Source organism: Bubalus kerabau, chromosome 11, assembly GCF_029407905.1.
Source record: "Bubalus kerabau isolate K-KA32 ecotype Philippines breed swamp buffalo chromosome 11, PCC_UOA_SB_1v2, whole genome shotgun sequence".
Classification (NCBI taxonomy): Eukaryota; Metazoa; Chordata; class Mammalia; order Artiodactyla; family Bovidae; genus Bubalus; species Bubalus kerabau.
Window position 1 is genome coordinate 18,818,981 of NC_073634.1, and position 12,923 is coordinate 18,831,903.

General features: G+C 38.6%; 1 protein-coding gene across 16 annotated transcripts in view; it reads left to right on the forward strand.

Annotated features, from left to right (window-relative positions):
- The window catches only part of LTBP1 (latent transforming growth factor beta binding protein 1), a 458,508-nt gene that overhangs the window by 304,698 nt on the left and 140,887 nt on the right, over positions 1–12,923 (forward strand). For 11 of the 16 annotated variants that reach the window (XM_055539766.1, XM_055539768.1, XM_055539764.1 and 8 more), the window contains 3 exons: positions 1,519–1,541; positions 6,875–6,974; positions 7,787–7,885. In XM_055539766.1, the coding sequence (XP_055395741.1) occupies positions 1,519–1,541; positions 6,875–6,974; positions 7,787–7,885 (222 nt within the window). The remainder of the gene's footprint in view (positions 1–1,518; positions 1,542–6,874; positions 6,975–7,786; positions 7,886–12,923) is intronic. The other 5 variants (XM_055539765.1, XM_055539774.1, XM_055539776.1 and 2 more) reach the window with 1 other exon arrangement.

Consider the following 12,923-nt stretch of genomic DNA (forward strand, 5'->3'; position numbering starts at 1 on the left):
CAAATGTCATACGAAGAGCGTGTGATAAAACCAAGGAACACATTTTCCCCAGGAGGTGGTTAAGGCCTTCTTCTCCAGAAGGAGACTAGAGACAGTTGGTTCTGTTTCAGAAAGAAGAATTATCTATCTTTGTCTTTTCATAGAAGCCAGCATGTCCAATACTTTGAATATCTTTTTCACCGCAGAAGTGCTCACCCCAGATAGGATGAACAAAAATCTTAACTTTGTGTGGGACAGGTATTGGCTTTCATAAAGCTTCTGTTGGTCTTTCACACTTGGATCTTGGATGGGAGTTCAGAGTGTGCATTTATGGATTTTGTGAGGAGAGAAGGGGCTCAAGTTAGATGAGGCAGTGGGAGCGTGGCAAGGAAGAGAGGTCTCTCTTCAGGGCTCTGAACCTTCATGTGCTGTAGCCCAGTTAAGTCCGCTCTTGCACTTGCCGCACTTCTCCTTGGTTAGGCAGATGAGGCAGGACCTCATCTAAGATCGACAGTGCTGGCCAGTTGGTTCCTGGACGGTTGGCCAGGTGTTTGCAATTCCTCCTCCTCTTCATAAGCAGGAGAAAATGGGCTGTGGTCCAGATTCTGCCTCAAGAGTTTCTTGGTGGTGGGTTAGACAGGATAGAAGGTTTATTGACTTTTTCAAACCACAAGAATGTTGCAGCAGTGGTAGCAATCTGGTACCCTGATTGCGTTTAGGAGTAATGCATCTACCATATCTTATACTAATATTTATGGAGATGTTGACGCATGAGCAGAATCCCTGTGATTATTGATCTAAGTTTTAAGGACTAATTCTACAACTGATTTTTGAAGTGTTTCAAAATGGAAAGGCATAATCACTACCACCACCACCCTATAATAATGTTTGTGATTGGTGATTGTGTAATCTGTGATTTGTTCAACATAGTGATGCTAATTACTCATTGAATCTTGCTGGCTTGTGATTTTATTTTATTTTTTTTGTAATCTTGTTAGAATATCTTTCTGAAAATGCTCACAGGGCTTCATTCAAGATCAGTGTGCACCAAGAATGCAGCACCCTTTCTTAGGTCTCTTACTGAAACAGGGGCATTTATTTTTTTTTTTTAACATTGATATCAGAAAGCATTTCAAACATTGTTTATTATGTTAAGGATAACTGTAATGAAAATGTTCCTTTTCTAAGGCATGGAAAGTGCTACAAAATTGTGAGTAGGCATGAGACAATGAATCAGGAAGTGTTGCTGCCTATGACTTTAATAGTTAGTGAGTTGGAAAGAACTGTATCCCATCTACTGCCTCATCTCCTGCAATTGAGGAATGACATACAGTTTTCCTCTGTCAGTCATGTGTAAAATGCTCCAAAATTGTAGTTGACTATAATTCTGCACTTGATTTAGTTTGATTCTTAATCCTTTTGGAGACTGAACTTTTGTTGCTTTTTTTTTGGTGGTGTTGTTGCTTTTTAAAAATTGAACTATTATGTAGTAGACTGTCTTGACTTGTACTAATGTACTTCTTTCTTTTTTGGTTTTAGTGGCAACTGTACCTCCTGAGAAGGTAATTTATTCATTGTTTGCAAGTCTTCTTTTGTTACCTTCATAATGATTCTCTTCTAGATTATGTGTGATTTTTTAAGACTTAAATATAGTAACATGTCTATTATACATCATTTCACTTAAGGAAATATATTGAATAACAGCCATTCATTCAATAAACATTTATTGAGCGCCTGCTATATGACTGGTGCTATGCTGAATATTAGGGAAATAGTAGAGACCAGATCAGATGAATCTGCTTGTTCTCATGGAACTTAAATCTGGGGAGATGAAAATGATGGGCCTGATGGACTATGAGGTACCATTTCATGCCAGTCAGAATGGCTGCGATCCAAAAGTCTACAAGCAATAAATGCTGGAGAGAGTGTGGAGAAAAGGGAACCCTCTTACACTGTTGGTGGGAATGCAAACTAGTACAGCCACTATGGAGAACAGTGTGGAGATTCCTTAAAAAACTGGAAATAGAATTGCCTTATGACCCAGCAATCCCACTGCTGGGCATACACACCAAGGAAACCAGAATTGAAAGAGACACGTGTACCCCAATGTTCATCGCAGCACTGTTTATAATAGCCAGGACATGGAAGCAACCTAGATGTCCATCAGCAGATGAATGGATAAGAAAGCTGTGGTACATATACACAATGGAGTATTACTCAGCCATTAAAAAGAATGCATTTGAATCAGTTCTAATGAGGTCGATGAAACTGGAGTCTATTATACAGAGTGAAGTAAGCCAGAAAGAAAAACACCAATATAGTATACTAACGCATATATATGGAATTTAGAAAGATGGTAACAATACCCCTGTATACGAGACAGCAAAAGAGACACTGAGGTATAGAACAGTCTTATGGACTCTGTGGGAGAGGGAGAGGGTGGGATGATTTGGGAGAATGGCATTGAAATACATATAATATCATATATGGAACAAGTCGCCAGTCCAGGTTTGATGCACAATACTGGATGCTTGGGGCTGGTGCACTGGGACGACCCAGAGGGATGGTATGGGGAGGGAGGAGGGAGGAGGGTTCAGGATGGGGAACACATGTATACTTGTGGTGGATTCATTTTGATATTTGGCAAAACCAATAAAATATTGTAAAGTTTAAAAATAAAATAAAATTAAAAAAAAAAAGAGAAAGGCTACTATTAAAAAAAAAAAAAAAAAGAACAAAACACTAAAAGATAGTTACCCCTGTTGCGGGGGAGAGGGAAATTCAGTATTTTGCTTTATAGCTTTCATATAACTTGAAGTTTTTAAAATAGTTTACTTTTGTAATTTATAAAAGATGAATTATAAATATTAAAAAAAATAATGCTCTAAAAAAAAAGAAAGAAAGAAAGAAAATGATAGGCCTGATGGGAATCAGGGACTTAAGTGAAATTCAGAGAGTTAGTTTATGGGCTGGAACATCTATGGAAAGAAAGGTTCTGACATGTTTATGTAATTGTGTTATTCCAGAATTCATATATATACTGAGTGATGTACTTCTCACTTCAACTAAAATTTGATATGCATGTTTGACTTAAACTGGAGTATGAGCAGAACTTACCCTTGAATTGATAATCAAGTACTGGGATATTGCTTCCTTAAAATTTTAGAGAAATTTTAATCTTTCATTTTGGGGGGCCATGAAATGGGATGCTGAATTGTAAGATTTGTTAGTAGAAAATATTGGCATTTGCTGAAGCTCTGTCCTGTTTATATAATATTGTTCCTTGTCTGAAGATTTATTGGTAACATGAAAATTAGGTAATTATTGTATGTTTGTACATTTGTGTAGTGTTCATTCTCTCGTAAGAATGCAGTATTAGGCTTTAGATGGGGACATAGACCTCTGTAAAATATTATAAATAGTTTTAAAAATCTTTAGTTTATAAGTATGGGGATAGAATAACACAAACATTAAAAGTGCTGACAGAATCCAGAAAAAAAGGAATGATTTTAGAGTGATAGCATCCAGTAAGGAAAAATGTTTTTATACTGACCCCCAAAAGAAGTACAAGAGATTTGCATATTTTACACGGATAATTTGCTGCTCTTGGAGAGCATCTCTAAAGATCAGTGACGTGCGGTAGTTTGCAATTTTGTTGATTTTGAATTTAGTTCTGGTTTATAAGTGGGAGGACTCCTTTAGCACATGAGTGGTCCAGCCAGCTCCCTGACAACCTCATCTTATCTGATTTTCTTCTCCTCTGTTTATGGTTGAGTTTGTGAAACTTTCATAAAGACTCAGAGAGAGGGCCCGAAAATTTTCTTGTGTATGTTCGGAGAGGAGGCAGTGGGGAAAATGCAGCCGTGGACTTCGTGGTCTTGACTTTCTGTGGAGATCTCATGTTCTTAAAGATCAATGAAGAGAAAGCAGGGTGATCCACTGATGAGAAATCATGTGCACAAAGGTGAAGTCGAGGGTGGGGACAGCACGAGGTCATTGAGGGGAGCAGGAAAGACTCGGAGAACTTGGGAGGTGCTTCGGAAGGCTTGGAATACCAAACTGCAGTTTTAATCAGTGGGGAAATACTGGCCTCCTCAGCTGGACCCACTTGTCAAGTGGAGAAGTGGCATGGATCAGGAAGTAGGAAGTCCACTGCCCCATGCTCCTGGGTAGTGGGGGAGGGAGGGTACAAGTCTGATCCTGTCTGTAAGCTGCAGGAATTGATTGACACCTGGTTATGGTCCACTCCTTGGTAGCATTGACCTTGGGCTGCAGGGGATGGGGTGTAGTTGAGCCTGATTGGCATCACCTTTCAATGGGTAATAGGTGGAGGAGCCTGGTAGGCTGCAGACCATGGGGTCGCGAAGAGTCGGACACGACTGAGTGACTTCCCTTTCACTTTTCACTTTCATGCATTGGAGAAGGAAATGGCAACCCACTCCAGTGTTCTTGCCTGGAGAATCCCAGAGACAGGGGAGCCTGATGGGCAGCCGTCTATGGGGTCTCACAGAGTCGGACACGACTGAAGCGACTTAGCAGCAGCAGCAGCAGCAGCAGCAGTCTATATTCTTAAGAAGAGGGGGAAATGTGAGGGGGAAAGTAGTAAGTGCTCTGTGTTTCTAGAAGAAGCAACACAATGGAATTAACTGAGATGGGGGAAGAGGAAGCTTGAGAAGCCGATTAGACGACGACTGTGAACTGAGAATGAGAGTGAGTGCAGATGAAGGTAGTAGGGGGCTGTGGATGTGGAAAAAGATGAACCAATATAAGGAATAGTGGAATTAGGCAGGGCTTGGAATGAGGAATGAAAAGTGACTTTAAACCTGGACAGATCAATGGCTGTGGCATTCACAGAGATGAAGAAGTTGGAATCAGAGCTCGGATGTTTTCAGGAAGAGATGGGTTTGATGGATTTGTAGAATATCTAAATGGAGTTACCCTGTAAGCACTCATGCCTTCAAAATTGGGTCTTTGAGGTACTCAGGCAGGACATCTATTTTATTAAGAGCAGAAAAGGTGATAAGTAAAGAAAGCTAGGAGAGAAGGTTTTTCTTTAAAATCTTACAGAAAAGTTTGAACAAACTTTTTGGCCAACCCAATAAAAGTTAGAACTGGACATGGAAAAAACAGACTTGTTCCAAATAGGAAAAGGAGTACGTCAAGGCTGTATATTGTCACTGTGCTTATTTAATTTATATGCAGCATACATCATGAGAAACACTGGGCTGGAAGAAGCACAAGCTGGAATCAAGATTGCCAAGAGAAATATCAATAACCTCAGATATGCAGATAACCCCACGCTTATGTCAGAAAGTGAAGAAGAACTAAAGAGCCTCTTGATAAAAGTGAAAGAGGAGAGTGAAAAAGTTGGCTTAAAGCTCAACATTCAGAAAACAAGGATCATGGCATCTGGTCCCATCACTTCATGGCATATAGATGGGGAAACAGTGGAAACAGTGGCAGACTATTTTTTTTGGGCTCCAAAATCACTGCAGATGGTGACTGCAGCCATGAAATTAAAAGATGCTTACTCCTTGGAAGGAAAATTATGACCAACCTAGATAGCATATTAAAAAGCGGAGACATTACTTTGCCAACAAAGGTCCATCTAGTCAAGGCTATGGTTTTTCCAGTAGTCATGTATGGATGTGAGAGTTGGACTATAAAGCAAGCTGAGCGCTGAAGAATTGATGCTTTTGAACTGTGGTGTTGGAGAAGACTCTTGAGAGTCCCTTGGACGGCAAGGAGATCCTATCCTAAAGGAGATCTGTCCTGAGTGTTCATTGGAAGGACTGATGTTGAAGCTGCAACTCCAATACTTTGGCCACCTGATGTGAAGAGCTGACTCATTGGAAAAGACCTTGATACTGGAAAAGATTGAAGGCGGGAGGAGAAGGGGACGACAGAGGATGAGATGGTTAGATGGAATCACCGACTCAACGGACAAGAGTTTGTGTAGACTCTGGAATTTGGTGATAGACAGGGAGGCCTGGTATGCTGCAGTCCATGGGGTCACAAAGAGTCGGACATGACTAACAGGTCGGACTTGAACTGAACTGAATAAAAGGGAGAGGCCAGGGGAGTGAGTTTTCTGGAAGATGATGGTGATTAAAGTGAGGGAAGGAGTGTGTAGGATAACCTGATGAATACTTTTACAGGAGTGGTGATGTGAGTGCTCTGGCCCCACATGGATGTGGGCAAGGTCACAGACCTTTACCTAGCCTGATGGTTCAGTCTGCAGGAGTCCTGACAGGAGCTGTAACTGGAAACTGAGTCCTGGGTACGAGTCTGTGGTTCAGGAGATAAGAGTGGGCAAAAGGATGTGTGGGGAAATCCCTGGTCTCCTCCAAGTCCCTATTTTTCTGTTGCTGTTCAACTACCAGCATTCTGAGAGGTTGAGATGGAAAGTAATTGGCAGACTTACCATACTTTAGTGTCTCGTGTGTTCTTTCTTATGACACACCTGTATCCATTTTTAATCTGCAGGATGTGGCTGGTCATTTTATTTGGGCAGAAGCCACATGTGAATGAGGTGATGGCTTATTTTAGTTCTTCTCTGGGATTAGTTTTGCCTTGTTCCAGACCAAACATGGGCCTCTGAGCCAAGGCATTTGTTTAAAGTCTAAGAGACCTTTTGCTTTGGGCCTCTGGGAAATGGGTGAGGGTGTGAGCATGGATCAGCACTGTTAGGAAAACTCAAGGGCTTGGTATAGTAGCACATCAATAGTACGTTTAAAAAAATTTTTTTACACAGTTGCACAAGTTGTGTAATATCCTATGATATTTGTTGCCTTTCTAAGAGTAGAATTAATGAATAAAATAGTAATATGTAGAAACTAAAAATTCCTACTCTCAGTTCTCTTTTTCTCCCCCCCCTTTTAATACAACCATCCAGGAAATACCTTCATTGGATCAAGAGAAAACCAGACTTGAGCCTGGTCAACCCCAGCTTTCTCCAGGCATTTCAACCATTCATCTGCATCCACAGTTTCCAGGTAGCCTGTGTTGATTTGTGCTGTTTGTAAGAGTACCCAGAATAAGAGAGTAAGATGAAGATTGTTGAGTGTCTCTGGTTTTAAAGTTTTAGTCATGAGAATTCCTAAGTGAAGTGAAATGTGAAATACACTTATGTATATTAATATCCTCATATAATGTTAGTGTAAGTATGGTACAGTCGATCCTTCTTTATCCGTGGTTTTACTTTCTGCGGTCAGCTACAGCCCAAAAATATTAAATGGAAAATTCCAGAAGTAAACAATTCATACGTTTTAAATTGTGCATTGTTCTGAGTAGCATGATGAAATCTAGCGCCATCCTGCCCAGGATGTGAATCATCCTTTTGTCCAATATCCATGTTCTATATGCTTCCTGCCCATTAGTATAGGAAGAACACAGTATATATAGGATTTGATACTATCTGCAGTTTCAGACATCCACTGAGGGTCTTAGAACATATGCTCCATGGATAAAGCGAGACTACTGTATTATAAGTGTTATAATGATAAAATTTTTTTCACTATTTTCTGTGGTCAGGAGTAGTATATATTATTAGAACATCATTGAGGGTTCATCATTTGATGAAGGGTCATTTTTATTGACTTCCGAATTGCTCTCAGATATTGTCACTAAATGTGGAGAGCAGGGCTATAGGTTAATATCATGACCTTTAGGGACCTATAGCTGTTCTTTATATCCAAGAATTAACCGTGGTATGTTGTTAGACTAAATTTTGCTTACATTTTGAAATGGGATCTCAATGCATATAACAGGCTTTAATTTTCATTTTATTCTCTCCCTCCTCATATAGTAGTGATTGAAAAAACATCACCTCCTATGCCTGTGGAAGTAGCTCCTGAAGCTTCAACATCAAGCGCCAGCCAAGTCATTGCACCTACTCAAGTAACAGGTAGGCGCAGTATTGATATTGCAGAGTCTGTGGAGGAGGCAGGGATGTGAACATTTTAAATGTTAAGTCAAAATTGTATCACATGTATAAGATCGCTCATGGCAGAGTTAGTCATAAGAGCAAATATTTGGAAATAATCTAAATATTTTTTGAAGTAGGAATATGTTTAAGTTATGGCACATATGCAGTAGAATATCACACAGCTGTTAATGTTTTAAAAGTAATGTCACGAGGAGATGCTTATAGGATGATATTAAGAAATACAGAACACAGTGATTCCAATTTTATCTTTTAAATGTTATAAACACAGAAAAAGAAAGTTCATTGAAGTGTTTAACCATCCTCAGTTAATAGGATCATGGATAAGTTTTCTGCTCTTCAGTATATTTTTATATATTTTCAAAATTCTGTTTAATAAACATGTTATTTCAGCCATTAGTGAAAAATTATAAAGATTCATTATAATTTATAACCAACAGCTTAAAAGTTAATATCCTTAATGTATAGTCAGGTCTTATAAATCAGCAATAAAAATACTAATAGAAAAACAAAATTAATATCATCAGATAATTTATAGGTAACATACCAAGAAACATGTATGTAATAGGAAATTTCAACTTTACTAGTAGTCAAAGAAATGCAAATTAAAGTGAGAATTCTTTATTCTTATCAATGTAATATTTCATTTTTACTAGAGTGAAGTGAAGTCTCTCACACAATTACGGAAAGGAATGTAAAGTACTTCAATTTTCCTGGAAAGCACAAACTGGCAATATGTATCAAGAACTTTAAAAATGTTCAAGACTTTTAACTCAGTAATCCCACATTAAGATAACTAGTATAAGGAAATAATGTCCCCCCAACACTGTTGTAATGGTTTGTATAAATGGGCACTTACCACAGCACTGTGTATAATAGAGAAAAAATAGAAAAACCTAAATAGTTAACTATAGGGAAATAGATAATTATATCTACATTGAAACATTATGCTACCACCAATTACTACAGTATTTTTGAAGAATTTTTAAAAATATACCAGAAAATGGTCACAAAATATTGCTAAATACAAGATGAAGTATGTAAAAATGAAGGATATGAAGTGTTCAACCAATTATATAAAAAAAGACATACATTGAGAAAATGCTAGAAGAAAATACACCAGATCAGCAGTGGTTATTTTGGGAGTGGGGTCTGAGGGGTTTGGATGTTGTTTCACTGTGGATTTTTTTGTGTATTCCACATATTCTGATGTGGAAGAATATTTTTGTAATCAAAATATCACTAAGGTGCATCATAATAGCATAAGTTCATGATACCATTGCAGGATGCGGTTGGCAGTGTATACAGGAGAAGCTAATAGAGGAGTGTGCAGCCTCTCTCAGAGTTTTGCCTCTTAAGAAACATGACATGGCATCATTTCAAACAGAAACATGCTTGGTTAGATGTGTTAATTAGTTGGATCGTGGTGATCATTTCACAATGTATAGATATTAAAACGTCAAGTTGAATGCCGTTAAGTACATAACAGTTTTTATATGTTTTAAAAACCAAAGCTTTGACCTATTTTCTAAAAATTGTGGATGCACTTTCTCCTAGACACTTGAATTGATACAGCAGACAGAAGTGTTTTTAAACCACTCCCCTGTCCTGAGATGAAGTGCACATAAGTAGTGCAGAGTCACATCATGGACCCAGCAGTGTGTTCTCACCTGCGTCAGCGATACCCTCAAGGCGCAGCTGCACCCAGAGTCATGGCCTTCCCATGTGAAGGCAAAGCAACTGCTCTTTGGTTTTACTGTAAATAGTGAGCAGAGTGATATAGAAATGTTAACTATTCGAAGTAGTGGGTTGACTCAAATGAATTTTCTGGCCAAACCCTGTGTTTCTAGTGATAGAGTGAAATGCTAGTGATTTTTGTTTGTTTTTAATGGCTGTAGCTAAAATTGTTTTTCTCTGTTCTGAAGTCACAGCTGTATCTACTTATTTCATTAAACCCATTTATGAAAGACTGGGCTTCTCTGGCTCAGATGGTAAAAAAATCCACCTGCAATGAGAGAGACCTGGGTTTGATCCCTGGGTTGGGGAAGATTCCCTGGAGGAGGGCATGGCAACCCACTCCAGTATTCTTGCCTGGAGAAAGCCCATGGACAGAGGAGCCTGGTGGACTGCAGTCCATGGGGTCGCAAAGAGTCAGACATGACTGAGCGACAAAGCACAGCACATGAATGGCTGCGGTGCAAGGCATACGAACATATAACGCGCCGTTTGGTCAGCAAGTCTTCTCATTGTTTATATCTGCGTTAAAAAAGAAAATTGCAGTCTGTTGATGTGCTAGTTCTTTCAAGTACTCTATTTCCATTTTCCAGTGTGAAGACACTGTCGTTTTGTGCCCTTTTTAACAACGGCTGACTTAACAGACAGACTTCTTGCAGTTTAGCTTTGTAGAGGTTTGGCTAGATACACGCAGTTTGATCATTTAAATGCAGCCCTGTGAGGAATAACAAAGTGCAGTTACTCAGCTTCAACTGAACTGTGGAACTGATTGAAAAAATGAAAGTAGCTGTGCTATATGAAGTTGTTAGAAGACAGCTTAATTTGAGTTTGGCAGAGATACAGGGCGAACATCTGCTATCACATGTTTGAAGCACAAATATTTCCTTCCAAGAAACAAGTGACATTGAAATTTCATTTTCACACAGCATTTATAGGTGCTCTGACTTCCTATAGTAAAAGAATCTTTCTGAACCAATCCATGGGGAGAACATTTTAAATAGTTTTTGAATTTAAATAATTTGCCGTTTTGGAGCTATACTATGATCTGTAATCTACCTTAGAACAAGAAGACTGTTTTGTATCAAATTTAATTGAAATCGAAATATAGATGTTCCCATTGATTTTGATAAGAGAGCCAGATATGTAGATTGAAGGAGCAATCTGATCAAGTCTGTCTGGAACATTAGGCAGAGTTGTTTTTTTTTTCTTGGAACACAAAAGGAGGTAGATGTTTGTCACTCTTAGTTTCTTCCATGAATTGAAGAAAGGAATAGAATAATAAGTAGGCGTCTAAAATAACCAAAATCAGCCTCACATTGCTCAGCAATGATATCTTTATGATGGCGAAATTGGAAGTAGCCTTTGTAGATTTCGTCAGACTCACTTTGACTTGCAATAATTATAAAGGGAGCCACATATTTGGAGGGAGTAAGGGAGATATTTTCCACTCTGAGCAGCTGAGTTGGTGGCTTGCAATATTATTGGCACACTGTTTCCAAAGAAATGATACATTTTAGCATATAAATTCTTGATTTAGCATAGTGTCTTAGTAGCTCAAGGATAGGTTGGAAAATCAAACCTTTATTTCTCTGGCGAGTATTTACAAAGTGGAAACATCTGCTTCAATTGTTGTGGGACAATTTATGCTCTTTGTGGGGCAGTTAGGAAGCCAGGGCATTTTTGTAAACCTTTCCATGAGTTGACATTTGATACCTTCCTCTGCCAGCTCTTCCTAAACTTTCTCTGTGGCCCTTGCAGACCAGCCAGAAATTATTCTGACTTTCATGACTGCTTTGTGTAAACCTTTGTAATCATCATGGCCCAAACGTTGTGAAAACTATTTTGCTCATCGGATCTTTTCCAGAACTCATCAGTGACCCCTTTATAAAAACCTTTGTCCCTGAAGCATATTACCAGCGTCATGACAGCCTCAATAAACTATGTAGGCTCATGGAAGATGAACTTTGTTGCATGTAAAATCATCATGCTTTAATATTTCCAGCTCTGTTTATTTATTTATTTTGAGTAATCACATGAGCAGGAAAAAAGCAAAAGGTCAGCATATTCATTTTCATATCTTGCCAAAAGCTTTCTTTTTCATTTAATTCTAAAAGACACCAGACTCTTAAATCTATCTCTGGCCGTCTTTCTGGGACAAATAGACCATTTGGTTTTCCATTGGCTTTTGGTCATGACTCTTTTTTCCAAATTCTAAATGGACTCCCGGGAAAGATACAATGAAAGTCCTTGGCCTGATGTAGGTGAAGCTGTTTCAGGGGCCGCGTGTGTAAGGACGGTTCTGCACCCTAGGGGAAATATGATGGGCATTATGAAGGGGGATGCTTCCAAGAGTCCAGTGGGAACAGTCTCTTGTCTCTGGGAAACCAAATATGCTTCAGAAGAGAAGACATGATCATTAACCCGAGTGCCCCAGATACCAATCATTACTGCTTTCTGTGCAAGGCTTTACCATATTCCCAGAGCCTGTGTCTATGCCATCAGCACATATGGAGGAATGTATATTTTGACCTGAACTTATCTTTCTGTGGTAACAGGCTAGCATGGCTCTGTGTGAGTGACCTCTTAGAAAAATGTAAAGCATAAGGTCTTTGCCCCCCGCCCCCCAAAATGCAGAGAAATCCAGAAGCTTTTTTTTTCTAAGCCTGAAATTTAATTTTTTCAGTTTTAAGACAATACCATCAGGACTGCCTTTCTGTGTAACTTATAATCAAGAATGAAAGTGTAACAGGCAAAGAAGGGAAGTGTAGGAAGAGATGGTGTGAAACTTTTAGGAGTATCAATAATTTATTTTAACTTTAAAAATGGTGTTGATCAATTTTGTTGTTTTTTTTTTGTTTGTTTTTTGAGATGTGGTTGACATATAACTTTGTATAAGTTTAAGGTGTACAATGTGCTGGTTTGATACATTTGTGTATTGCACTGATTACTACAAAAGAATTTGCTAACACCTCTATCAAGTCACATGCTTTCTTGTGTGTTAAGAAAAGTTAAGATTTAGTATTGTTGATTATAATCCGGTAAATTTTTTGATGAATGGTAAAGAGGAAGCAGAAGTATTGTGAAGTTATTAATTTTTCTTTTTGAACTTAGAAGGGTGGGATAGCAAATAGATAAACGGGATCTCTGAGGATAAACTGATACAATTTATCATGTGTATAAAAAATGGGACAAACTATAGAAATCTAGAATATGTTAGTAAATATCCCCTCACGTGATGCATCTCTTAGTACCCTCTAGTGGTGTC